Below are 23926 nucleotides of genomic sequence, written 5' to 3'. Positions count from 1 at the left end.
TCCAAGGGGTTGGAAAGCAAGGAACACCATTGTTGATTGATGATCAATGGTGTTCATGACCGGGTTACGTTAAATGAGAGCCTAGAAAACAGCAGAAGGGGAATTTTTTGGTCCTCATAGAGCAGAGGCATCCAATAAGGTAGCCTCAATTTTAATGAGCAAGACAGTTGAACTAATAGAGTAGTGTGACCACACCACGGTACCATAGGTGGACTCAGGAACTCGCGCATGTGGGTGTGGGTGGATGCCAGGTGTGAAGGTGTAGGCAGGCATGATATCGTTGGTTCTAAGGCCAATTATGCCCCGAGTTCAGTTACAGGCCGTGATATAGCAAACAAGAATCTCCGTGAATCACGTTTACAACTGATGTGTGATTTATCATCGACAGCCCTGCCACGTAACGGGTGCACATGCTGCCTGCGGGCTGTGATAAACCAGAAATATAACTAGTACACATGCTCACAAGATCACCTTGTATGTAGACTCAATGGTCATGCCAAGACTCAAGTCTTAACAGTTCGTCCTATGAGGCTGCACAGGTACCCGATGAATAAAGGGATATCACGCCTTATCTCACCTTTACCACAGACCGTGTTTAAACTGTATATACCTGAGAGCCAAATGCGGGGTCAAACATGTTTGCTTACTCCTTTTGGCTAAGTGACAGGGGTTACCACCGATGTGATGTTAGTAGAGGCCTCTACAGCAGCGTGGATTGATCAAATCCATCACAATACGTATGCGAGGGGCCGAAGAAGGCAAAATAAGTGAGGGGGGATAGGAGGGATTAATCTCTAGAGTGGGGAACAGAGAAGGCTAGCCAAGTGCTTGATGGACTCAGCCGAAGGGGTCTATTTTCGAGATACCGCAGAAGCCGCAACCGTCCATGATTGAATAGCGCAACATTCGATACACTTATCAATTTTCTTCGTAAAAGAGACATTGCTGCATTAGTAGAGACGGCTGACCGGTCATTTGCCTTCATTTGAGCCTCAATGTGAGCGGGGTAGATTTTGCCTAGAGTTTGGAGGCAAAGCAAACTGCAGCCTACCCTTGCCAGGCTGACGTGCCAGTGATAGACCAAAGGATCAAGGGAATTGTGGAAATAGGGATTTAGAAATTAGAACCTCAAGCGATGAAAAATGAGCTCTTATTCTTGGCTTTGTCCAGCCTCCTTTCTCGCTTCACTTTTGTCAGTCACCTCGTGCCAAGTGCGGAGTAGATACATATGATCTGTACATATTTGTTCCAGGAGGGGAGCATGGATATCGCCCGGGTTAATGGTTGCCTTTTATGAGCTGAACTTGCGACTTTTTCCAACTTTGGAAAGAGCAAACATAGGCAGAAAATACGAAGTTCTGTTGGCTAATTGATATTACGGGGGTTCCTTAAAACCCCCCTTTTTGCGGTACTCCGCACATGATATATTTTTGTAAAGTCCTGGAGCCTACACTTGGGTGGATCCATGGATGCAGAGCCGAAGACTACCAGTGGAGAGCAATTTTAATTTTTACTAGACTTGTTCAATACCTGAGGCCATCTCCATTGATCTACCAGTAGCGATGCATGATATACTAGTAGTGAATAGTAGTACTAGGACCATAAATATACAGCAAAATAATATAATGGATTCATTCAGCGTTTTTTATGGGACTTGATCTGTCAGTAAAGAAGACGGCTTGCTTTCCACACGGTGGTAAGAAATCGTTATTGGTCTTTGTGCTGGGAAGCTTTCACTAGTAGATCGTGAAGCTACACAGTGAGACTATGCCAGATCGAATAATCCTGATATTCTGGGCGGATAGAGCGGAAAATTACATCTACAATATGACATGCTTTCAGTTCCAGCAAATGATCAAATGCCACATATATGCATAGGTGCTTTGGGCACTTACAACCCGCTTCTGATATTTCTCGACCCTTGTCAATTTAACCAGGATGGAACCCTCGAGAGCAGTCTTATGATGACGCCACAATCTTACAATACATATTTACAAAGGAATTTTTTACCCAGTACTAGGCTACAATGCTCTGAGGCTCAATCATCTGCGGGCTCGTGTCTATAAATGGTCCCTAAATGACGGAGAGTTCAGAGTTTATCCAACCCTCGAGTACAATTTGACCCTTACTGGAGCTCAAGTGGCCCTTCTGGTACAATAAGTCGGCTCTATATTTGATATTTTCAGGTTTATTTGCCTTTTCTGACCTTTTCGAAGTACTGGAAAGACTTTTTGAGATTATTATCCTCTAAGCAAAACATACTCGACCTGCTTTACATAAGCGAGTAAAATTACAATAAGCTTGTTTGTATTTTCCACCTGGAAGTTTGCCACTCATTTTGACCAAAAGCAGAATACCATGCTTCAATCTCAGATCAGAACAGGCCGCGCAGGTGGAGATGGTGGACCTGGCGGACCTGGCGGACCTGGTGGAATTGGTGGACCTGGTGGACCTGGCGGACCTGGCGGACCTGGCAGATGTGGTGCAAGTAATTAAGGAGGGAGAAGCAAGAAAGGCAAGTAGGAGGAAACCCTTCGTGAAAACAGGGAAGCTGTGATGATTCAACATCTTATAAGGGAATTGATGAGAAGGTTTTTGATGGCAAACGCCGCGGGCACCTGATGTGGCGAACATCTACATGTTGAATAGCCTCTTCTTCTTCCACTTCCTCTTCCTCCTCTTCCTCTCCTAGATTCAATTACTTTCGTTGACAAGAACCTCTTTGATATCCTTTATTGTAGCCGGCACCGTTACAAAAGCCAAAACCCACCAGAATGTGACGATAGTTCTGGTTTGGGAAGAAGGTGGTTTCGTATGGATTCTGAGGTATTGCGGTATAGTCAATATTGACGCTTGCTGCAAGGAATAATGAGGGTGTGCATATTGTACTGATACATAGGTGCGTTTAATGATAGCGGAGCGTGGCTATTGGGGCTCTGAGGAAATTCCTAGGATCAAGTGACTCAACATTCGCAATGGAATTCCTCCCAGATGTGTAACTCATGTTCAAGCTCGGTTCTAAGCCCGCTGTAAACCCATCATATTAGCTCGTGGTTCCATATAGTGACAGCAGCGGAGTTTAACCCACTGTGTTTCTACCTTCGATTTTGATTTTTGATTGTCCAATGAACATATGAGTGTCTACATGTCCGAGTCAGCGACCATCATTTGTAGAATGTATGTGCGAGTGATTCTCTCGACGCAAAGTCATATGAAAATTCCAACAAGAGCCCTTTCTCCAAATAAAAATTTCATATATCTTTCAAGGTTAGTACAGTAGCTACCAGATTCTAATGAGCCCTCCGCGATGAAAATACAGAAACCATTTCTCCCTGAACCCATCCTGTGGGAAATTCCTTCAAAAGGCCCCGCTGCTTTCTCTTTTCCCTTACATACAATCTGAACCTTGGAATCGAATATTGCTAACCGCTGATGTCACAGTCGCCAGTTCCACAAGGCTTGCTGGGCGAGACCTGTGCTCTCTCTGGACCCTAACTCAAATCAAACAGTCTCATTTAGAAAAGAAATGAATATCTTCAAGTTCGTCTTCCAAGGTCACCCGTCGGCCAAATCGCTCTTGGGTGGTATGTACCACTGAAGTCTCGAGCAAGTATATACTGTTACTAGTACTAGTATTTCCAAGGTTAGATAATGCCTTGACGCTCCCTTGCATTTCACGTACTCCATCTCGAGGCATGCCATTGTAATATACGCAGATGTCGCGCAATCGTGCGAGTCCGCAAGAATTCTAGCCCAAGAGCTTTGACCTTTAAGAGGAACATTTTGATAACGAGATATGTCTCCTATATGCGGCTAAGCAACGCGGAGAGACTTCTGAGTCCCTGTGGAGTCCAGAACCGTAGGCTGAAGTTCTATCAGAATTTTCCATATTGTCTCCCAAATTTTCCTCCTAGAGTTCTCTTCCATGACAATCAACCGACTTCTGAATCCGTTGAAGTCAAATGTTTCACCTCGTAGTTTGTTTTCCAAGTTTGCCCGGGGAAAGTCGTCTGAGGCAGCGTACACGTGACCAATATCTGTGGGAGATCTGGGGCAATGTACACGTGACAAATAAAAACGATGAGCACTGGTCTAGAAAACACACTTTTTCTTTTCCTTTTCAAAAAGTGGTGATCGTAGCCGTCAAGGGTCCACCTTCGGACCTAAGGTTCGGGGTTTAGCTTCTCCTCACAATGCAACAAATCAGCTGCACCTATTCGCCTCGGTTCGGCTATCCGTAAACCACCAACTCCACAATTATTCGCCGCGAACTAGTAGCGGCGTTCCGACCTAGATCTTTGCTCTCTAAAGGGACAAATTAGCAAGCGACCTCTCGATAGCTATTTGCCCATTTCGTAACTGACCTGTGAGTTTATTTCTGATAGTGTAAAAATAGCGACGCGTACGTCAACAGACTGGGCCATTGCCTTGTTTTTACGAAAGGCAATCGAATGAACCCAGTCCCACAGGCTTAAAACCAGCCCATCCCGAGTCGGGTGTACGGAGTACTCCGTGTAAGCCATCAGCCTCAATCGACCAAATTATGCCGGAATCTCCGGGTCTTCGCCTTGTATGACCAGCAAATAATTCCTTAAAAGCCGAAGAGAACCTTGTTTGCCACTCTTTTGAGGCGTTCGTGCAGCTGTGTTTTTCTACGCTCACCTCATTACTCTCTTTAATAATTTTATTCATTCCTCTCTTTCAGTTCAATTATTTTTGACATCTTGTACACCAACCGACAGGAAACTCTTCCGCTAACACTCCTTTCTCGAAATTTGCAACAAGATGGCCTACTGGCTGTCACTTAGCCTCTTCATTTATGGTATTGTTGCACAGACAGCATTTCAATCGAATGATAACGATTACATTCAATACCGCACTGTCAGTCTAATTCTTTTCGTGATGTAAGCTTGACCAATTCGCATGTTCTGACAAGGTCTCAAGCTCCCGAAGCATCGTATCATAAAATGGAATATCACCTACCATGATCGATCCGCTGTTGCCCCGTTCTATTGGTTTACCGCACCCTATTGGTCACACGGTGGTGATAAGTCGACGAACCAGTGGGTCCCATACCAGATTGGACCTCATATATTTGATCAAGATGGAGTTTGTGACCCCGAATCCTTCAAGCTATCATAAATGTGGTCTATACTAAATGTTAGTGTCTGATCAGGTCCTCGTGTGGTCCGGTTCTGCCGAATTCGAAAACCTGAATGTATATGACTTTCGGCGAATCGATCTCCCTGATACAACCGGGAAACTTCAACCGCATCTATCTTGGATGCGATGGCACACACCAGATGACATGCTATCTCCCGGCCTGACCGCGATATATGATAACTGCTACCAATCCAAAAAGATTTTAACAATTCCTGCGAATGAGGTGGACACCCACGAGTTCAATGTGAAATACTCGCCCAACGTTTTGCAGATCCAAACCCGACTCGAGACAATCAAATTGAACGAGCTGGGCCGACCGGACGATGAATGGGGGGTGTGGAGTAGTGGCTTTACCGAGACAAACCTGATTACTGGGGAACAAATATTTGACTGGAGGAGCAACAATCGCGTCCAACTCGACGAAAGTTACGTCACCCTGGCAGAAGATGAACATCCCTCTGGGGATTATATGCACATGAATTCTGTTGACAAGAATGATAATGGTGACTATCTAATTTCCGCGCGACACACCAGCACGATTTATTTGGTCTCCGGCAAGGATGGACACATCATGTGGCGTCTTGGTGGAAAGAGAAACAATTTCAAGAAGAATTTTGACTTTTACGGCCAGCACAATGCTCGATTTGTTTCTGTCAACTCGACCCATATGACAATTTCTCTCTTCAATAACGGGGCAATTGATACGGACGTGCGCGAGGCTGTCTCGTCCGCTATGTATGTTCAACTTGACCTGCACAAGATAGAAGCGACGGTTTTGCAGCGTTTTGTGCGTCCAGACGGGGGTATTAGTGATCGTCGAGGAAACATGCAAACCCTTTCCAATGGAAATGCACTAATGGGATGGTCTTGGGATGGTTATATGACCGAATTTTCTCCTGATGGAAGACTTCTATTGGAGGCCCGATTTGCCTCCGATAGACACGATTCATATCGCTCATATAAATTTCCCTGGATTGGCCGCCCCGCCTATCCACCAACACTTCTGTCTGAAACTTACGGTGTCAATGGCTCTGAGCTTTCAACTGTCTTCCATGTGAGCTGGAATGGCGCTACCGATATTGAGCACTGGCGATTTTATGCTCGGAATAGCTCGACGAGTGCAAAATACGTGATTGGCAGTGTTCCAAAGAAGGGATTTGAGACAGCTTTCATTGCTCCAGGGTATATGGATTGGGTATCGGTCGAGGCACTAGATGCGAATCGAGTGGTTTTGGGAGCATCTCCCGACTCCCGAACTACCCCTCCGGAGTACTGGGCTGCAACAGCGCCATTACCTCAACCGGATAATCCCGAGGCACCCTCTGAAAAGAAGGCGACGGACCTACCACAGATTCCTAACCAGGCTGGGGAATCTGTTCTTTATTTCTTGGCGGGATTTTTCACCAGTGCTATATTCGGAACTGTGATGCTATATCGAAGATTCCTTGCGCGACTCATCGTCATGTCCTTTTCAAAAGTGATCCCGCCAGGCTATGTACAAGTATGGACAGAGGATCTTGAGGACCCTGAGAGCCGAGACGACGAGTCGAGACCTTGGAAAGGAAAAGAGTAGACGCTGTTGATTCTCTCTCTTTTTTCTTTTTCATCTGTATCTATAATTTAACTCTGCATAAACGATAATGGTGTTCTTTCTTTTCTAAACAGGGGGGGGGGATTTTTCAGTGACTCTTCAAAGCCACAAACCATTTTTCGGAGAAGATTTCATCTCTTTCATTTATTATAATTCATCATATTTGAGTCCAAAAATAGACGATATCTGATTATGACCTACCTTAGCAGCTCCCGTCTCTCGCTTTATCAGTCAACGTTCTCGAGATACGGAATGTATTCACCTAACGATGAATATTCAGCTCTTCAATGTCCGGATTTTTGGAGAGATTGAGTTTTGGGCAGGGGAAATCAATAATGTATTATGACAATACTTATCTTGACCTGTTTCCTTATTGCTGTTGGTGGAGGAACATATCATCATGCATCTGGATTTGGGTATTGGAACAGTCCAGGTGCATTCGCAGAATACCTTTTGACCGGCCCCAAAGGTCGTTTTCTGGGGTGATGGGCGTGTATGTGTCAAGCTTGTTTGGCATTCACTGGGACTGAAGTTGTCGGTATGACACTTGGAGAGATGCCCGACCCTCCCAAAAATTGTCCCTTGTGCTGTCAAGCAGACATTTTGGAGAATGCTTACATTCTACATCCTTGGTATCCTTGTCCTTGGAATGGCCATTCCTTACGACAGTAGCGATCTTCTCAGTGCAATCACGAGTTCAAATAACGCTGGTATGTTGGCCTCCATTATTGACCAAAAGCTGCTTTTGCTAATCTAGACCAGATACAAGCCCATTCGTCGTTGCTATCAAGGATGCTGTTATTAAGGTTTTGCCCGATTTTGCGAACGCGTCTCTTTTGGTTTTTACCTTGAGCGCAGCAAGTTAAGGTGTATGTACATTGGCTCTTCTAAGCCCATACTAGGATAATACTGAGACAAACCAAGACATTTGCTGTGCATCTCGATCACTTTACGGACTTGCTCGCGACCGCCAAGCCCCCACTATATTTTCCAGAACAGTTGGAAAGGGGATCCGATATTTGAGATCTCCATGTCAGCTGCCTTCATTGCACTTGGGTTCATGAACGCAAGCAAGTCATCCTCTTCAGTCTTCGATGACCTTGTTTCATTGGCCACAGTCTTCGCCGGCTTAAACTGGCTGGCAATCTTGGTATCTCATATCGGCTTTTATCGAGGACTTGCTCGACAGAACGTTGAAGTATCCGAGCTTCCATATGTTGGATTTATGCAGCTATATGCAAGCTACTATGCTCTTGCTGTTACGGCAACTGTCCTTTTTTTCAACGGTCATTTCTCCACCCCAGCAAATTAAGATTGTCTAGTAACGAAGACTCAGGGTTCAACGCATTCAATCCTCACTTTAAGATAGACGTTTTTATTCTGAGTTATCTCAGGTTACTTGTATTTATTGTTAACATTTTTGGGTGGAGGTTTTGGAAAAAGACAAAGCGCGTGCGAGGTTCCACAATGGACTTGGTTACGGGTCGTAGGGAAAATCAGCTGGACTCGGACTTTAAAAACAACTAGAAGAGGGAATAGTGCACACTTGATATCAAGCTCAATCTTTTCTACCTTATGATTTGGATGTATAGGTAGTAACACCGGAAGTGTAGTAACCAACCTTATAGTTACTAGTCATCCTCCGGTGTCGGCCCGCGCACCTGCCGATCCCCCGTCTTCCCCCGCTTCTTCCATTGCAATTCGGTCTGCTTCCCCAGACTCTTTCATGCATCATGGGCCGCCCCAAAGTGCTCCCTGCGAACCGCTTGCGCGCCAATACTGCATGCACTGCCTGTCGCGCTTCCAAGAAGCGATGCAGCGGCAGCTTTCCCTGCTCTAATTGCATCCATAAGGGTCGCGCCCGATCCTGTATTCCATTCAAGTCCATACCCGACTCACCTGTCCGCACACGACCGTCGGCTGGCTCAAATCTTGATAGAAATGTGAACCTGAACTGGGAAAATTTAACGGCAGAGCCCCAGTCTCCTCTCATATCGCCCCATAATGATTTTGCAGACCCGCAACAGGAACACGCCCTTGAGGTCGGGCCACGGTCGCCCGAGGCAACGCATCGGACGCACGCTCGTATGCTACTCAATTTGCAAGGGGAGAGAGGTATAGTTCTGACCTATAGAAAAAAGAACGAGAAAGTTCTTTCAGTATCTAATTTCATGTTGCAGTTTATGTTGGAAAAGCCGCTTCTATCTCTTTTCTCCAGCTTCTACGGGACACCGTCACACAACATATTGGGCCCTCACAGTTCTCGCACAATCTCAGAAGCGAGGATATGCTCGAGGTTAAGGCCCATCATGATCCCTCGAATTTTGATGAGGGAAGCTGTAGCTTGGATGACAAGCGCCGGTACATTCAAGTTTTCTATGCTGTGGTATGAGATTCGACCCGACAATGCAGACGGCTGATAGTCCCCTATACGAATTAACACATGAGACAGACCAACGGATTCATCTACCTAGGCTGTAACACTGAGGCTCTTTTGGCAGATACGTCAGACCCCCAGACGGATCGAGAGAAAACTCGAGCAGCGATTCGAGATTTGATGATCGCCATTGGGGCTCAGTCATGTCCTAATGAGCCCGAGACGGTCCAACTCGAGCGCTTCTTCTTTACCCGTGGGCAAAGTAGGACGTTCGCTAATCTACTCGAAGACCCCAGTATAGACCTGGTACGGGCTTTCCTGCTCATGTCATTCTATATGTTTGGGGCGTGTCGTCGGAATGCAGCCTTTATGTACTTGGGGGTAGCGGCGCGGTCGGCAGTGGCACTTGGACTCCACACAGACTCGTCAGGGGCTTTGAGTGTTAGCGAAAAGGACGAAAGGTAGGAATTTTAAGAGAATCTGATTGAAAATGAAAAGTATTGACTTCAGATAGATCAAGAATCTGGATGAGTCTCTGCGTGCTCGATCTCCTGGCGAGTTCGATTCTCGGCCGACCCGCAGCCACAGCGGCTCTCCTACCAGAGAATCGGAGCGAACTTTGTTGGGTACCACGAGCAACTGCCGAGACTGGATTGGTAGCTTCGTACCAGTTATCCCTCATCTTAGAGGAAATCATCAGCAGATTGTATAGCGAGAAAGCCGCCTCAACTGACACTGCTGATGTTCTCTTGGAAAAGCTGAATCGCTGGAGTGAACAGCTACCAAACTCGCTTCGCACGCCGTCCGAGACTGAGGATTCTGGTGTGGCACAGGAGCGCATAATTGGAAATATGCATGTGGCTTGCTTTTACCATTTTGCTGTAATCCTCGTTACTCGTCCATTTCTGATATCTACTTTGAACGCCCGGCTGGCCCGGATTCATAAAAGTCTCTCAACAAATAGAACAGGGACAGATACGCCAGAGGACCCAGCACATTCGCGCTTAGCGGTTGCATGTATTGACTCGGCTGTTTATATGCTACAGACCTGCCTAGAAGTATTTCAGTCGGGACTACTCCATCGGAACATGGGTATTCTCAAGTACGTGCGCGCTTATAATCTTGGAGGGAATATCGACTGACCAAGAATAGGGCATTTGTATTTGCGGCAGCACTAGTTCTTGGATTTTCTATGTTCTGTCACGGCGATGTCGACAGTGAAATTGATAATGCATTTGCAGGCGCTATATCTGTTCTCCGGATGCTTGCTCAGCAATCCGCCCAGGCGGCCCACTATCTCGAGATTCTGACACTGTTAGAGGTAGTTGTGACACAACAGCGGCAGAGGCAAGCCGCCCAAGCGCGGCAGCGGCGCAGTCGATACGTTAATCGGATTTTCAGTTTACATGAGAGCCCATCCACACCCCGGATGCAGAGCAATGATGATAGCCGAACCGACACGATTCCGCTGGACACAGGCGGCCCATTTTACCCATGGGTTCCGCAGGGGGATGGGCCAGTGACTCCACCCGTGATGGATGGAGCGTTCCTGGATTGGGAGGGAATGGAGCTGCCACTGTGGGATAGCTTCCCATTTACAGAGCCGGGGTCATCCGTTTTATAATATGAATACACATGCATTTACAACTTAACTATGCATCTTTTAAACACTACTCTTTTAAGTATACTTGTAATAAGTTAGAAAGTGCATAGTATCACTCATAGGCCCTCTCTTGCTTATCTCTCTATATTCGTCAGCATTCACATGGGATACCCGGGCCTCAAATCACCACTCATTCCGATCGGAAGTTATCAGTAGCAAAAATCCACCCAATAGCCATCCATGGATGATAACATTTGAATACCCCACACGAGACAGTAACATCGCCATCCGAGGCTCCAACCGGCGATAAGCGGTGCGCGGCCCGCCTACTCTGATCCACCAGGTGCTTCTTCCGATAAACCCATGGACCACCATGTGGCAAGATAAATGTCACACAGGCACCCCGAATCGAGAATATTGAAACCGTCTCATCCATGAATAGCTTCTCAGCTCGCAAAAAATACACAGCAATTATGAATCCAAGCTGGAAACATCTCAGTGTTGGAGTGGTGGGCGGAGGTATTGGCGGTATGTCAGTGGCGATCGCCCTCCGCCGCGCCGGTCATGAGGTAACCATCTATGAACGCTCTGATTTTGCCGGCGAAGTTGGCGCATCTGTTTCATGTGCTGCGAACGGTACTAGGTGGCTTCATGAGTGGGGTGTCGATATTGCCAAGGGTGACCCAGTTGTCTTGAAGAAGCTTATTAACCGAGACTGGAAGACTGGCGAGCCGGTTAGCGTGTATAGTCTTGATGACTATGAGGAGCGTTGGGGATATGTGTACAACATGTTTCACCGACAATATATGCACTCTATGTTGAAGGATTCCGCTCTCGGAGAGGAGGGAGAAGGCATACCAGCCAAATTATTGGTGAACCACAAGGTGAGATTGATTTAGATCGGACATCGGAAAGACATCTATACTGATATCATACAGTGTCACGGCATCGATCTCAAATCCAACAAAATCACCTTTGAAAACGGCAAAATAGTGCAACACGATCTGATAATCGGTGCCGATGGCATCGGCTCCGCTGTCCGTGGAATTTTGGGAATTCGTCCTGAGAAACGTCCATCGGACTCTAGCTGCCTCCACGCAAACGTCGACGCGGATGAGGCCGCGAAACTCGGATTGGTAAACTATTCTCAAGACAGTGCTCTAGAATACTGGGGTGGACAAGAAGGGAAATGGGACAAGATCGTCCTGTCGCCTTGCAACGGCGGAAAACTCCTCTCATACTACTGTTTCTTTCCCCGCGACCAGGGCGACTTTACAACACAAGCCTGGGGTAGCGAGTCCCTACCAGTTGAAGATCTTCTCAAGCCATATCCTCAGCTCGATCGCCAGGTTCTTGAGCATCTCAAGATTGGCAAGGAAATTCAGCCATGGAGATTGTGGGTGCATGATCCGTACCCATATATTCACCAGGGAAATGTCTGTCTCCTGGGTGATGCGGGACATCCCATGATGCCGCACCAGAGTCAAGGGGCGTGTATGGCCATCGAGGACGCAGCGGCGCTGGGAATTTTGTTCAACAAGAAATATTTCAACGGAGATGTTGCACAGGCCCTTGCCGCGTACGAAGAGGTTCGTTTGCCTCGCGTTACACGGGTACAGTCTGCAGCTGCCAAGGCGGCGTATAATATTAACGAGAGAATTGGTGAGTGGCCAGAAAGCCGATGATGTTGTGTAACCCTTGGCATATACGCTAACGTGTTTTTTGCTAGGATTCTCGGTGAACAAAGATACCCCCACTTATAAGGTTGAGGACCCGAAGAAGGTCCTCACTATTGAAGAAATGAATGCGTGAGTTACTGAATCTGTGCCTCTAAGCTCGGTTTTTCTCTGACAATTTGGATTAGATATGATATGTACCGGGATATCGAGGAGAAACTTGCTGCTAAGCGCGGGGGGCTGTATACAGGAAAGTTCATCTGTGGATTGCCTGTTGGGCTGGAATTACCCACTGGAATCACAATAGGGGCTCACTAAGTCTATCAGAGACTCGGAGGTGTTGAATTTATGATCAAAGTTATACTCAATGTAATCAACCATTATTAGTTAAGTATTCCAACAGAAGTATGGAAATCGCCTCCCTATATGTTCATTGTACGGACCACCTCGATTTTGCTGGACAATATTGCCAAATTCAATATTACTTATTTCATAAATCACAATTGAAACCCGGGACCTTATTTCTAGCATATCGCCCCCTGTACCCATTGAGTTAGAATAGACGACATGGTAGATAGAAGTAGACGACAAACACAACCCACACGAAGGAAGAAATGAATTTCATAACGTCCTTAGATTACCACCAGATTGCGGAAGTAAATGGCGGTGCTGTTTAGATCGATAGAGAGCTTCGCAAGTGCGTAGCAGGCTGGCCCTCCCACTGGGCTTCCGTGGACGCCACGGAGTGTGAAAATTGCAGAAAGAAGGAAGAAGAACTTCATGGTGAATTCCTAGAGCTAGATACTAGTACCTAGTACTAAAACTGATCGGACTCCAGGGCTTTTATTGTACAAGATTCGACTGCCCCGGTGTGCCAGTGATAACCTTGGAAATACTAGTAGCATCCCTCACAGCGTTTACGAATGAAGCTTGAAACGCTACCTAGGTTGATACTAGAAGGTATTATTCTTAAGCTGAAGCTCTGAAATAAAAGTACTGAGTTTTGACTGGCTCACTATACCCCGAGGTTCTCAGCCTGAGGTTTTATCCCAATAGCAACGCACCAATGTGTAAATTAATTATGGGTCAAAAAGCATTTACCGACACCCTTTTATCCCACCTCGATACTCTATAGCTATGTTCCGAGAGTTTGGATTACATTCCGATGTTATCATAATACAACCCAGAATTCTTGAGTTGCATACTGTTGAACCACCTGAAACTTTGGAGTATCATCCTTGCTGCTCGACTCCACTTGTAACTATTGCTCGCAAATATTGAAATTGACAAGGCGTGATCGCAAGCTAGAAATAAAGCGGGCCAACCACAGTGATACAATGTCTATTTTAGTATTATCTTTCTCTCTTTCTTTTAGCTTTCGTGCATTCGCCAGTAGTATCACATCTTTGTGCGCATTCGCCCCGAGCTAATACTACAGGGTACAAAAGAACTTAAAGAGCAAGGTTTAATTTTAAACACATCATGATAATCTTGGACTGTATTTCACGAGTAGGTATTTCGGGGTTAAAACTGACTCTACTGATTTTAGATGTTGTGAGTATCACTCTGATATAAATGCCAGACTCGTAATAGTAGCGATGTCCTTTTTCACTGGTAAACTATCGATTACCGGGTGGCGACACCAAGAATTTTAAGCTTGGCCTCATTGTCGGAAATCTTGCCGATAGTACCTAGGTAGGCAACGCCCATAATGCCCCCGCCTTACCAAGCTCATCATTGACAGAAAAAAGTTCAAACGGTCAATACATGATAGACTGTCAATGCATGATAGGTTGGCGTTGGAAAGTGCCATCTGGGCATGTTCCAATGAGTAAAAGGGGTGGTTTTTCTATCTTTCTAACAACACTCGATTAGACAAGGAGATACTGGGAAAATCATTTGTAGAATCCGGTAAATTTGTTCTTCAATGGAACTTGTTTTTCGAAAATTCATTCCCAGATAGCAGGGAAATTCAAATTGGTAAAACATGAAAGAAAAAAGAGATATTGCTTTGTGCGGGCTATTGGCCTCTGATCGAGACAAGTGCATCAAAATTCCGAATTGGCATGACAAAAATTTTGCACGCAGGCTACTGGTATCAATGATACAGAGTGTTGCATGCTGCTTGCCCAGCCTCAAGGCACAGACCTTGCTCGAAAATGCGATGCGGAAAGATGAGTACTATGTAGAAGTGCTGAGCCAACGCTGTAAGGTCGATTCTGTTGAAAGCTTCGAACTAATCGCAACTACTACAGCGTATCGCTTGACATTACCTTACAAGTATACCCTCTCATACTAGCATGAACCAAATGCCTCCGAGTCCTGGCCCGCAATTGACAAACAAATCCAATTATATCCCATGCAATCGGAATGGTAATGCAAGTCTTCAGGTTAGAAAGGAAGCGGATGCCGATCATGCCCATCGATTATTCTAGAATTCGAATTGAAACATGTATGAGCACCGTTCTAGTTCAATTCTACTAGACCTTTGGTGGGATGCGCATTCTGCCTCGGTGGTAAATAACCCGAGCGGCCCCAACTAACCCGATCGCATTTGGTGTTGCCCCGCATCGCACCGCAAGCCTGACCAAGCAACACCAAAATCCAAGATAGCTAGCTGTAGATTTATTTCGGCATTTCCGCCGAACGCATCTCGTATAATGCTATCCCGAAGAGCGCGACGCGTCTGCCCCGTTCCTCCACAACCCGACCATGGATGCTTGGCCGAAGGCTGTGTATAGTTACATTCTAGATACATTGATCAAAAGTACGCAGGTCAAGTCAATACAGTACAGTTACTGTCCAATTGTGGTATTCCAATTTTGGTTATGTACAAACAAACAAGTATTCATCCTTCGTCAGATATTTGGTTATTTTTTCCTTATATTTTTTTTTCACTGTCCCTTAAGCGAACAGAGCGTCGCCCAGGCGGTAGTGAACGGTCTTGACCTGGGTGTAGTTCTCCAGGGCGTAGGAGCCGAGCTCGCGGCCCAGACCGGACTCCTTGAAGCCACCGAAGGGAGCCTGGTAGGAGATCATGTTGTAGCTGTTGATCCAGACGGTACTATCGAGCTATTAGTATTTGGTTTAATGTTGACCAGGGAGAGAAAAGAAAGCTTACCCAGCCTTGAGGGCGTTGGAGACACGGATGGCGGTGTTGACGTTCTTGGTGTGAACGGCAGCGGCAAGACCGTAGCTGGTGTTGTTACCGATCTTGATGGCCTCAGCCTCGTCCTTGAACTTCTGGACGGCAATGACGGGACCGAAGATCTCCTCCTGGGCGATCTTCATGTCAGGAGTAACGTCAGTGAAGACGGTGGGCTGGATGAAGTAGCCCTCAGTGCCGTGGCGCTCGCCACCAACAGCGACAGTGGCACCCTCCTTCTTGCCGTGGTTAATGTACTCCATAATACGGTCGAACTGGAGCTGAGAGACCTGGGGACCCTGGAAGGTATCCTCAGCGAATGGGTTACCCAGCTGGTTCTTAGCCGCACGCTCCTTGAAGCGGGCGATGAACTTGTCGTAGATACCCTCCTGAACCAGCAGGCGGGAACCGGCACAGCAGCACTGGCCGTGGTTGAAGAAGATACCGAAGTTGGACCAAGAGATAGCGTTGTCGATATCGGCGTCATCGAAGACGATGTTAGGAGACTTGCCACCCAGCTCGAGGGTAACCTTCTTCAAGTTGGACTTGGCAGCGGCCTGGAGGATAGTACGGCCGACAAGGGTAGAACCAGTGAAGGCGACCTTGTCAATATCCATGTGGCTGGAGATGGCAGCACCGGCGGTGCGACCGAAACCAGAGATAACATTGATGACACCGGGAGGGAAGCCAGCCTCAACAATCAGCTTAGAGGCATACAGACCAGAGAGAGGGGTCTGCTCAGCGGTCTTGATAATAACAGTGTTACCAGCGGCGATAGCGGGACCAATCTTCCAGGCCCACATCAGGATGGGGAAGTTCCAGGGAATAATTTGACCGCAGACACCGACGGGCTCGTGGCGGGTGTAGGAGAGGGTCTCAGTGTTGGTATCGATAGTCTGACCGGTGATCTTGTCGGCCCAGCCACCGTAGTAGCGCAGGCAGCCAGCGGCGTTGGCAATGTCGACCTTGGCCATGGTGACGGCCTTACCGTTGTCGAGAGCCTCGATGGCGGCAAGAGTCTCCATGTCGCGCTCAAACAGATCGGCCAGCTTGGTCAGCATACGGCCACGGTCGGAGGGGGTCACGGTGTGCCAGGCGCCCTCGAAGGCGGCGCGAGCGGCCTTGACGGCGACGTCGACATCCTCCTCGGTAGCCTCGTGGACAGAGGTGATGACCTTCTCGTCGGTAGGGTTGGTAGTCTCGAAGGTCTGGCCCTTGGTACCCTTGATGAACTCGTTGTTGATGAACCTGGAGGGAGAAATAAAGGGTTAGTATGCGTGAGGCAAAATAAAGCATGAGGGGTAGATGTCAATGACGATGGAAGGGGAAAGTGAGAGTGGGAGTGTAGCATACAAGCCAAGAGGCTGCTCGTAGGTGAGGTTGGGAGTCTTGATGGTAGTAGAGAGCGCCATTATGAGATGGAAAGGTAGATGAGTAGGAGGAAAGGGAAAAAGTGAGATGGCGATAGAAGGGTCTCTCCTCTTAAATAAGTTAAGCTATAGGCATTGCGGGGTCATGCAGTGTATGGACGGTACATGTTGTACACACTTTATACCCCAAATGCGGTGGCTGTATTGTGTAATCTTGTAATACTATTGTCATAATATGGTATTGATATAAACCATACCGCAGAAGGTACTTCGGTGGTACCTGCCACGTCTACCGTTATAGGGGCACGTGTGGCACGTGTGGCACGTGAGTCCAAGTACTCTCGAAGTACTCCGCAGAAGTTCTTTTACCTTATTTCTTTACCTTCCAACCTTCTTGACTTCTTACCCCTCCCTTTCTTGATTGGCTCTAGACTTACGGAGTACCTTCAGATCAAGTCTATAAAGATTGCCCGAGATACCGAGGTGCCTACTTTTTGGTATTGTCATGACCCGCGTAACTTTTGCTATTTTCGGGCTAACTCGATCCCCCCCTCCTCCACCCTCCACCCTGAGAGGATAGCTTCCCCTCGTTTCTATTATCATCCACCGTGGTGGACCGTGGACCAATGTGATCATCGTGACTTCAGATCATTCGTCGGATGAAAATCTCCCCGGTTACCATACGGAGCCATGGAGTACTCTTGGTGGATCTTCATCTGGCGGTCTCGTTTCATCAAAGCCAAGAAGGTTGACTAACCGATTGCTGAGAAGTACCATTACCCAAGACGGTTACTGCTACTGAACTATATCGACCATATCGACTATTGATCCGCGCTGACTAAAATCAACTAAGAGATGTCTCCGAAATTCCAGAGAGCGTTAACCCCATTGCCCCTCTCCTCCATCCACCCGGTCCGCATGAATCTCCGCAACTGCGCTTCCGCAACTGGCTTCCGCACGCCGTGTCTAGCCAGTCCTAGCCACCTCCGGCTAGTCCCTTACTCTCAACTCACCAGGCTACTCCGTACAATCATTTCATTTCCATAATAACCTTATAACTTGCCCCGGTTGAGGAACCGCACCGGTAGATCGACGTGCCTCGCCCGCAGGAATTCCGCCACATTCTTCCCTAAAAAGTCCACCGTCGTCGTGACCCCAACCCCACGGTCCAATAAGTTACGGAACAAGAAATGGACCCCCTGCAAACCGGCCAGTTCGAACCGCTCAATCTCTAATGGGGGTTGGGTCCGGCCTGTCTCCCCCAAAAGTTGCTGTGCCGTCTCCACTGAGAGCAAGCTTCGCAGCCATAGGAACTCATCTCGGTGCCGCACCCAGAAACCACAGTTGGCATCCGACCCCTTGTCTCCGGACCGAGCGTGTACTATCCATCCTAATGGCCCGCGGACCGTGGGTCCAAAGTCGTGGACAAGATCCACAGGTTTAGCATGGCATGTACTAGCCTGGGATGGCTGTCGAGCTGGGTAGGTTTGACATAGCGGTGGGGGTGAAATGTCAAGGACCTGCGTGTCCACTGTGGGTTTCCACGGGAGATGCACCCGATGCTGCACCGCTGATTGAGGTAGCAGAGTCACATAATATTCAAAAATTTCTCGAGGAAATCCCTGTCGCAAGTCCAAGTGGATGGTGGCACCGGGGTATCCCTGCATGATGTTGTCCGTAATCGGTCTGAGGAACTTGGTGGGCGTCAGATCCTCAGCTCGACGAGCCTGCGCGACAATCCGGAGAGGTACCGTCGCGCGGTTCTGATTGTGTGGATCCGACAACGAGGTCCCCAGCAAGTCAAATTTCAGCGCCGTGAATCGATCCGCAAATGGGGCGAGCAACCGCCGAGTTTGCGCTTCGAGCATTCGCGCCTTCTCCTCAATATCCAGCCCAGTCAACCACCACCACGCTTCCGCCTGGAAACCTCCACGGGCCGTGATGCCAACCTTGGTGGTTGGAGGAGGTGGTCCTGAATGGACCCCTCGAACAGCAACCCGATTGATCCCTCGCTGTTCAAAATGGATTCCATCCAGAACTGCAGTGACGTCGGAGTTGAAGTACCAAGGTCCTTGAATCTCGTACAGCAGCTGCGAAGTGCATGTATCGACCGTGACAGCGCCTCCAGTGGCGTGTGCCTGCTTGGTGATTACCACATCTCCCTCGGCAGATATTTCAGCAATGGGATATCCAATATTGGCCCAGCCATCCCCGCCATGCTCCAAAGTCTTGAACCCGGTAAAGTTGCCCCCGCAGACGTAGTTGCTACACTCGATAAGATGGCCCGCGACAAACGCATTGGCCAATTTATCCAGCTCATCTCGTCGCCAGTCGTGATACCAATAGGAAGCCCCAATTACTGGTGAAGCATCAGACACCCGTCCGCACAAGACGATATCGGCGCCCTCGGCAAATGCAGCAGCGATGCCCAGCCCTCCTAGATAACACTGCGCGTAGATGGGCTCAAAGGACCAGTCAGCTAGTCGTTCGCCAGTGTAGATATTTCGAAATTCAGACTGGTCAGCTGCGAGGGACTTTTGAATCGCAGGGAGGACTTCATCCCCTGATACCCAAGCTACCTGTTCATGTGAATCAGTAAATGAGTTTAATCTATCATGCAAATACCAAATCCAATAATGAAATACCTTCAAATCCAACCCCTTTGCCCGAACCATTTTAGTCACCGCCTCATGAAGACCCTTCGTATCTGCCACGCCAGCATTAACTGCCAATTTGATCCCGTACTTCGCCAGATCACCCAACGCAGGATCCAACGCCTCAAGAAAGGACAGATCATATGCCGGCGCCGCAGACCCAGCTGCACCCTTCTGGTCCTCACGCTTCCCCGCAGCGGTGGCCATATTAAATTCGCTCATGAAGTCAGCGATAATTACATCGACGGGGTCGGTTGGGTAGTAGTGTGCGAATTCAGCGATCGCATGGCGTCGGTCTGAGGCAGAGCCCGAGGCGCCTGTGTGGTGTGAGTAAGAAAGGACGGGGTGGGTGAGACTTGAACTTACCTGCGATGCGAATGGATCGGCCTGTGAATGCCATTATAATATGATAAATACAATGTGGCTCTTGGTCAGTCTCACGACGTACTACAGATAGGAGGGTGTTTATGTCTGGTGAGATGTCGTTGTGATGAGTCGAAACAGACCGAGGCTCCTCGGCCGCCGATTGCGGGGAAGCTCCACCAGGATCTATGAAGGTTACACTTAGTTAGCATAAGTCGACGCCAAGTCTATATTCAATGTTCAGATGGAGATAGTATTTGATGGATACTCTAGTGTATTATTGTACTTGACCATGCTAGGCTATGGGTTGAATACCTCTCCACATATCGACACCTTTCAACTACCTAGTACTAGTAGTACACACTTGAACTGCAAAGGTTGCTCCCAGGGCTAATTCCTAGTACCTCCTCAACTTGAATATACTGGTCAAGCGGTACCTAGGTACGTGTTACTACTACTAGTAGTAGTATCCAATATTACCTTGCCTTGAAACTACCCGTGGACTTTGAATATTTCCCTCAAGGGCATAAATGTTGAACATGGAAGACAAATTTCATAAGGTCATATTGGGCTTGGAGTACTATCTTCTGGTTCTTTTGAGAAAATCGCCCCCATACAGACAGCCATGAATACAGATAGAATATATAATGCGTCTTAATCAACGTCGTCGCCGTGAGCTAGATGCCTCAACAGGCTCAAATGCGTCGTCGTCATCATCATCATCACTAACGACACTGATGCTACGCATCGCACGTTTGGGCCTTGTAGAGCGGGCGGCACTGGCTTGAGAACCAAAGTCAAGTGTTGATTGAGTGGGTTTGGCCGTTCTTGCAGCAGTTCGGCGTGTAGCAGTGGCACTGACGGTTACTGACGAGGGGGCTGGTGATGCCGCCGTTTGAGGCACACGAGTTCGGGTTGTGGTAGTCTTCGTTGTAGCTGAGGTTGTCTTCCGCCCCCTTGAACTGGTGGCTGCGCGCGGTTGTTTGACGAACAGCGCCTGGGAATCATCGTCGTCCGAAATGATATCGGCAGCAACATCCTCGTCGTCATCTTCAAGCATAATCACATCCTTATCGGCCTCCGACTCTTCATCAGATATCACCTGCTTCTTGCGTCCTTTAGGTGCAGCAGCTGCTTTGGCTGCCCCTCGTGCAGTGGTAGATGCACCACGGCCACGTCCACGTCCTCTGCCACGACCGCGAGTGGAGGCTGCAGCTGAGGCGCGGCTACCAGCTGGCGTTGCACCGCCCTCTCCATCTTCTTCTTCCGCGGGATCACCGCCTTCATTGTCAGAATGGATAAGGGCACCTGGTTGATCTTCCCATGTGCCGTCAAACTCGGAGTCCCAGCCATCTGGCTTGGGCTTGAAGCGCTTCTTGCCACGGGTACGTTTCTTGACTCCCTTGGAAAATAAATCTTCCATTTGTGTGCGATATTTCTCCATGGCTGTCACTAAAGAGCTCTGCTCAGGGTCTTCTTCATCCACATCATCTTCATCGCGAGTGAGAGTCATCAGATGCTTCACTTGGCTTTCTAGCGAGTCGTTGACGAACATTTCCATCGCATGCTTGTCATCCTTGTCGATGAACTGAGCCACGGCATCTCCAAAAGTATTCTGAGGGAGGATGCTAAGTGATTGAGATGCGAGAAATTCCTTGACTAATTGTTCCACCTTGACCGTGTCCAAAGCTGTTAGGTGTGAAGTTGACGCCTCGTCAAGCCCTGCAGCGTCTTTGCGGGAAGCAGTTGGATTCTTTTTCTTGCGGTGAAATTGTACGACGTCATTAACATTGGCAACTTTGCCGACAAACCGATTTGAAAATCGTTGTGGGTTCTCACACTCGTAGCTTCCGCCCTCCGGAGTGGATATCTCTACACGAAGCCGAACAAGAGGGAGAGGAATCTCTGGCTGGTCCTCCTCGTCATCGTGTTGAGGGTGGTTTTCAAGCCACTCTGCATTTGCTTCCTCAATTAATTCTTCAATGATTGCCATCAGGAAGCGGGTTACTTCGGTTCGGTTGTTTTCTTTGCGAGCGAGTTTCTGAGCGCCCTTTTCTTCGGATAGAACAATCTCTCGCATCACAAAGGGTCGAACTGATTTGAGTCGAATGGGTTCGCACGAGAACTCCCGACCCGTGACACTCATAATGGTGACTTGTTTTGTCACAGCCTCACCAGGTACAAGCGATGTTGCGACTGACGAACCTGGCTGAATAACGTGGAATTTTGTTTCGGGGTTTTGCTTAGGGTGGATCAAGCATTCATGCTCATGGCCCCAGATGATCATATCCATGAAATCCGGAAGGAAATTTTCCGGTAGGTACCCCGTCTCAGTGTATGCATGATGATTTTGATGGACTGACATCAAGTTGAACCAATCATCTTTTTGGACCGAAGGCTTAAAGAATTTGACTTTTCCGTCGCGGAAAGTTCGAAACAGGCGCTCATCCCGGACATTACTCATTCCATAGAGTGCAAGTTTGGTTCGGCCTTTTTGGAGGAGAACCGGTTTGATCTCAATATTATCAGATTCTGGGGTCCGACCATAGTAATTGAGCAGGCCGGACACCTGGAGGAGGTCCAGGGCGGCAAGGTGGCCTTCCCCGGACGGGTCATCGTGATTGCCATGAATAGAGAAGATGGGGATGGCAATATTCATATCTAAATCCTCGTAGTTGACATGGTTGAATGCGCCCTGGAAGTTCTCGCTAGCATCGCTGAGCATCTCCAATTCGCAGGGCTTGTCGCCAAAGCAATTCATGCGAATGGAGCGCATCACTTGGTACATGGATTTCCTGGAAGGTTTGTTCTCATGGAAAAGATCGCCGGCGAGCAGCACCATATCGACATCTTGTTCTTTAGCCATACACATGATTTCGTGGAAAGTCTTCCAGCTGTCATCTCCCCGAATGGGGTCTCGCTCATTGTAGCCAACATGATTGTCAGTCGATATGAGAATGCGGATTGTTTCCGCCTCTGGTGATCGTTAGGAAGTGCCTCAAGGTGTCCAAGATGGATGGTTTGATAACCTCACCGTTGACGCCCGGCATATTGCTGGGTGATTGTGCTCAGCCTACTCCGGATGGGGTATTGATGGCTATCTCAGCGCGGTAAAATTAAAGTGACAGTCACAGTCCGCGATGGATCGTCACTCCCAAGACTCAAGATTCAAGATTCAAAGACTCAGACGGTGAAGGCAGAAGCCTCCAACGCGGCTCCGAGGCACGTGTTCACGTGATCACGCGTGCATTGGTAGTGCAGTACTAGTAGTTCTACTACGGAATTATGAGATACTATGAAATACCAAAGAAAGAGGATAAATGGAGGAAATTAAATCTAATAGAATCAATGAGAGATGCCACATATAATACACCCATATCTAATATATTCCTGTGAATACAGTGACTACCCTAGTATAGCTAACTAGTGTAACTACTTAGTGACTAACGATTACTGCGGGATGGCCACTCCGCCTCGCCGCTTCGGGCTTTCCTTCATCTCCTCCTCCGCTTCACTTCTCTTCTCTTTTCTCCTCCACCACCTCCCACGCTTTCTCCCCTCGCACTCGCATTTCCTGCATCGACTGACCCAGGTTTTATCGCTGGCTCAGTCGCTATTGCCTATCGCTTTTCAACACCAGTCTTTTTATGCAACCAGAGTCTATAACAGTATCTCAACATACTCCCCCCCATTGACTCATCGCAATCCAACCCCAGCACTACCCAGCATGGAAATGACCTCGATGACGGTGCAGTCTCTGGCTCTCTCATTCATGGAGAGACCGGAGACTCTCCTGTCGTCGCTTCATCCCCGCCACTGAACCATCCACCCCTGAGCGACCATGGCTCTGCCCCGCCTTCTCCCGCCCAACGAGTGATTGAACATGAAAGCGCTGGCTCTTCACAGAGACGCGACCCTGTATTTCAAGTTATTCAATCCTCTAGACACTCCCGAGTTCCCTTAGAGTCGCTTCCCAACGGTTGG

General features: G+C 48.0%; 6 protein-coding genes across 6 annotated transcripts; 3 read left to right on the top strand and 3 right to left on the bottom strand.

Moving 5' to 3' along the window:
- Positions 1–4785: 4785 nt before the first annotated feature.
- On the top strand, positions 4786–6736 carry N7533_006359 (uncharacterized protein; the record flags this gene model as incomplete). Its single annotated transcript, XM_057103009.1, has 3 exons — positions 4786–4881; positions 4945–5109; positions 5177–6736. The coding sequence occupies 3 exons, from the start codon at positions 4786–4788 to the stop codon at positions 6734–6736; spliced, it is 1821 nt and encodes a 606-aa protein (XP_056962639.1).
- A 628-nt stretch (positions 6737–7364) lies between these two features.
- Positions 7365–10755, top strand: N7533_006358 (Zn(II)2Cys6 transcription factor; the record flags this gene model as incomplete). Its single annotated transcript, XM_057103008.1, has 8 exons — positions 7365–7464; positions 7517–7593; positions 7749–7904; positions 8383–8839; positions 8935–9140; positions 9207–9592; positions 9646–10233; positions 10284–10755. 8 exons carry the CDS (start codon positions 7365–7367, stop codon positions 10753–10755), a joined length of 2442 nt encoding a protein of 813 aa, XP_056962638.1.
- Positions 10756–11207: 452 nt separating this feature from the next.
- On the top strand, positions 11208–12728 carry N7533_006357 (FAD-dependent oxidoreductase; the record flags this gene model as incomplete). Its single annotated transcript, XM_057103007.1, has 4 exons — positions 11208–11618; positions 11673–12396; positions 12464–12542; positions 12599–12728. The coding sequence occupies 4 exons, from the start codon at positions 11208–11210 to the stop codon at positions 12726–12728; spliced, it is 1344 nt and encodes a 447-aa protein (XP_056962637.1).
- Positions 12729–15314: 2586 nt separating this feature from the next.
- N7533_006356 (Aldehyde dehydrogenase) lies at positions 15315–16967 on the bottom strand (the record flags this gene model as incomplete). Its single annotated transcript, XM_057103006.1, has 3 exons — positions 15315–15474; positions 15532–16803; positions 16909–16967. 3 exons carry the CDS (start codon positions 16965–16967, stop codon positions 15315–15317), a joined length of 1491 nt encoding a protein of 496 aa, XP_056962636.1.
- Positions 16968–17977: 1010 nt separating this feature from the next.
- On the bottom strand, positions 17978–19979 carry N7533_006355 (acyclic terpene utilization AtuA family protein; the record flags this gene model as incomplete). Its single annotated transcript, XM_057103005.1, has 3 exons — positions 17978–19504; positions 19571–19896; positions 19946–19979. 3 exons carry the CDS (start codon positions 19977–19979, stop codon positions 17978–17980), a joined length of 1887 nt encoding a protein of 628 aa, XP_056962635.1.
- Positions 19980–20600: 621 nt separating this feature from the next.
- On the bottom strand, positions 20601–22992 carry N7533_006354 (MRX complex nuclease subunit; the record flags this gene model as incomplete). Its single annotated transcript, XM_057103004.1, has 2 exons — positions 20601–22918; positions 22977–22992. 2 exons carry the CDS (start codon positions 22990–22992, stop codon positions 20601–20603), a joined length of 2334 nt encoding a protein of 777 aa, XP_056962634.1.
- Between the last annotated feature and the right edge of the window lie 934 nt (positions 22993–23926).

Source organism: Penicillium manginii, assembly GCF_028828005.1.
Source record: "Penicillium manginii strain IBT 31320 chromosome Unknown utg000004l:1.0-7231830.0:1.0-7236170.0, whole genome shotgun sequence".
Classification (NCBI taxonomy): domain Eukaryota; kingdom Fungi; phylum Ascomycota; class Eurotiomycetes; order Eurotiales; family Aspergillaceae; genus Penicillium; species Penicillium manginii.
The sequence above is the reverse complement of the archived record's forward strand: the minus strand, read 5'-3'. Positions and strand labels throughout refer to the sequence as shown.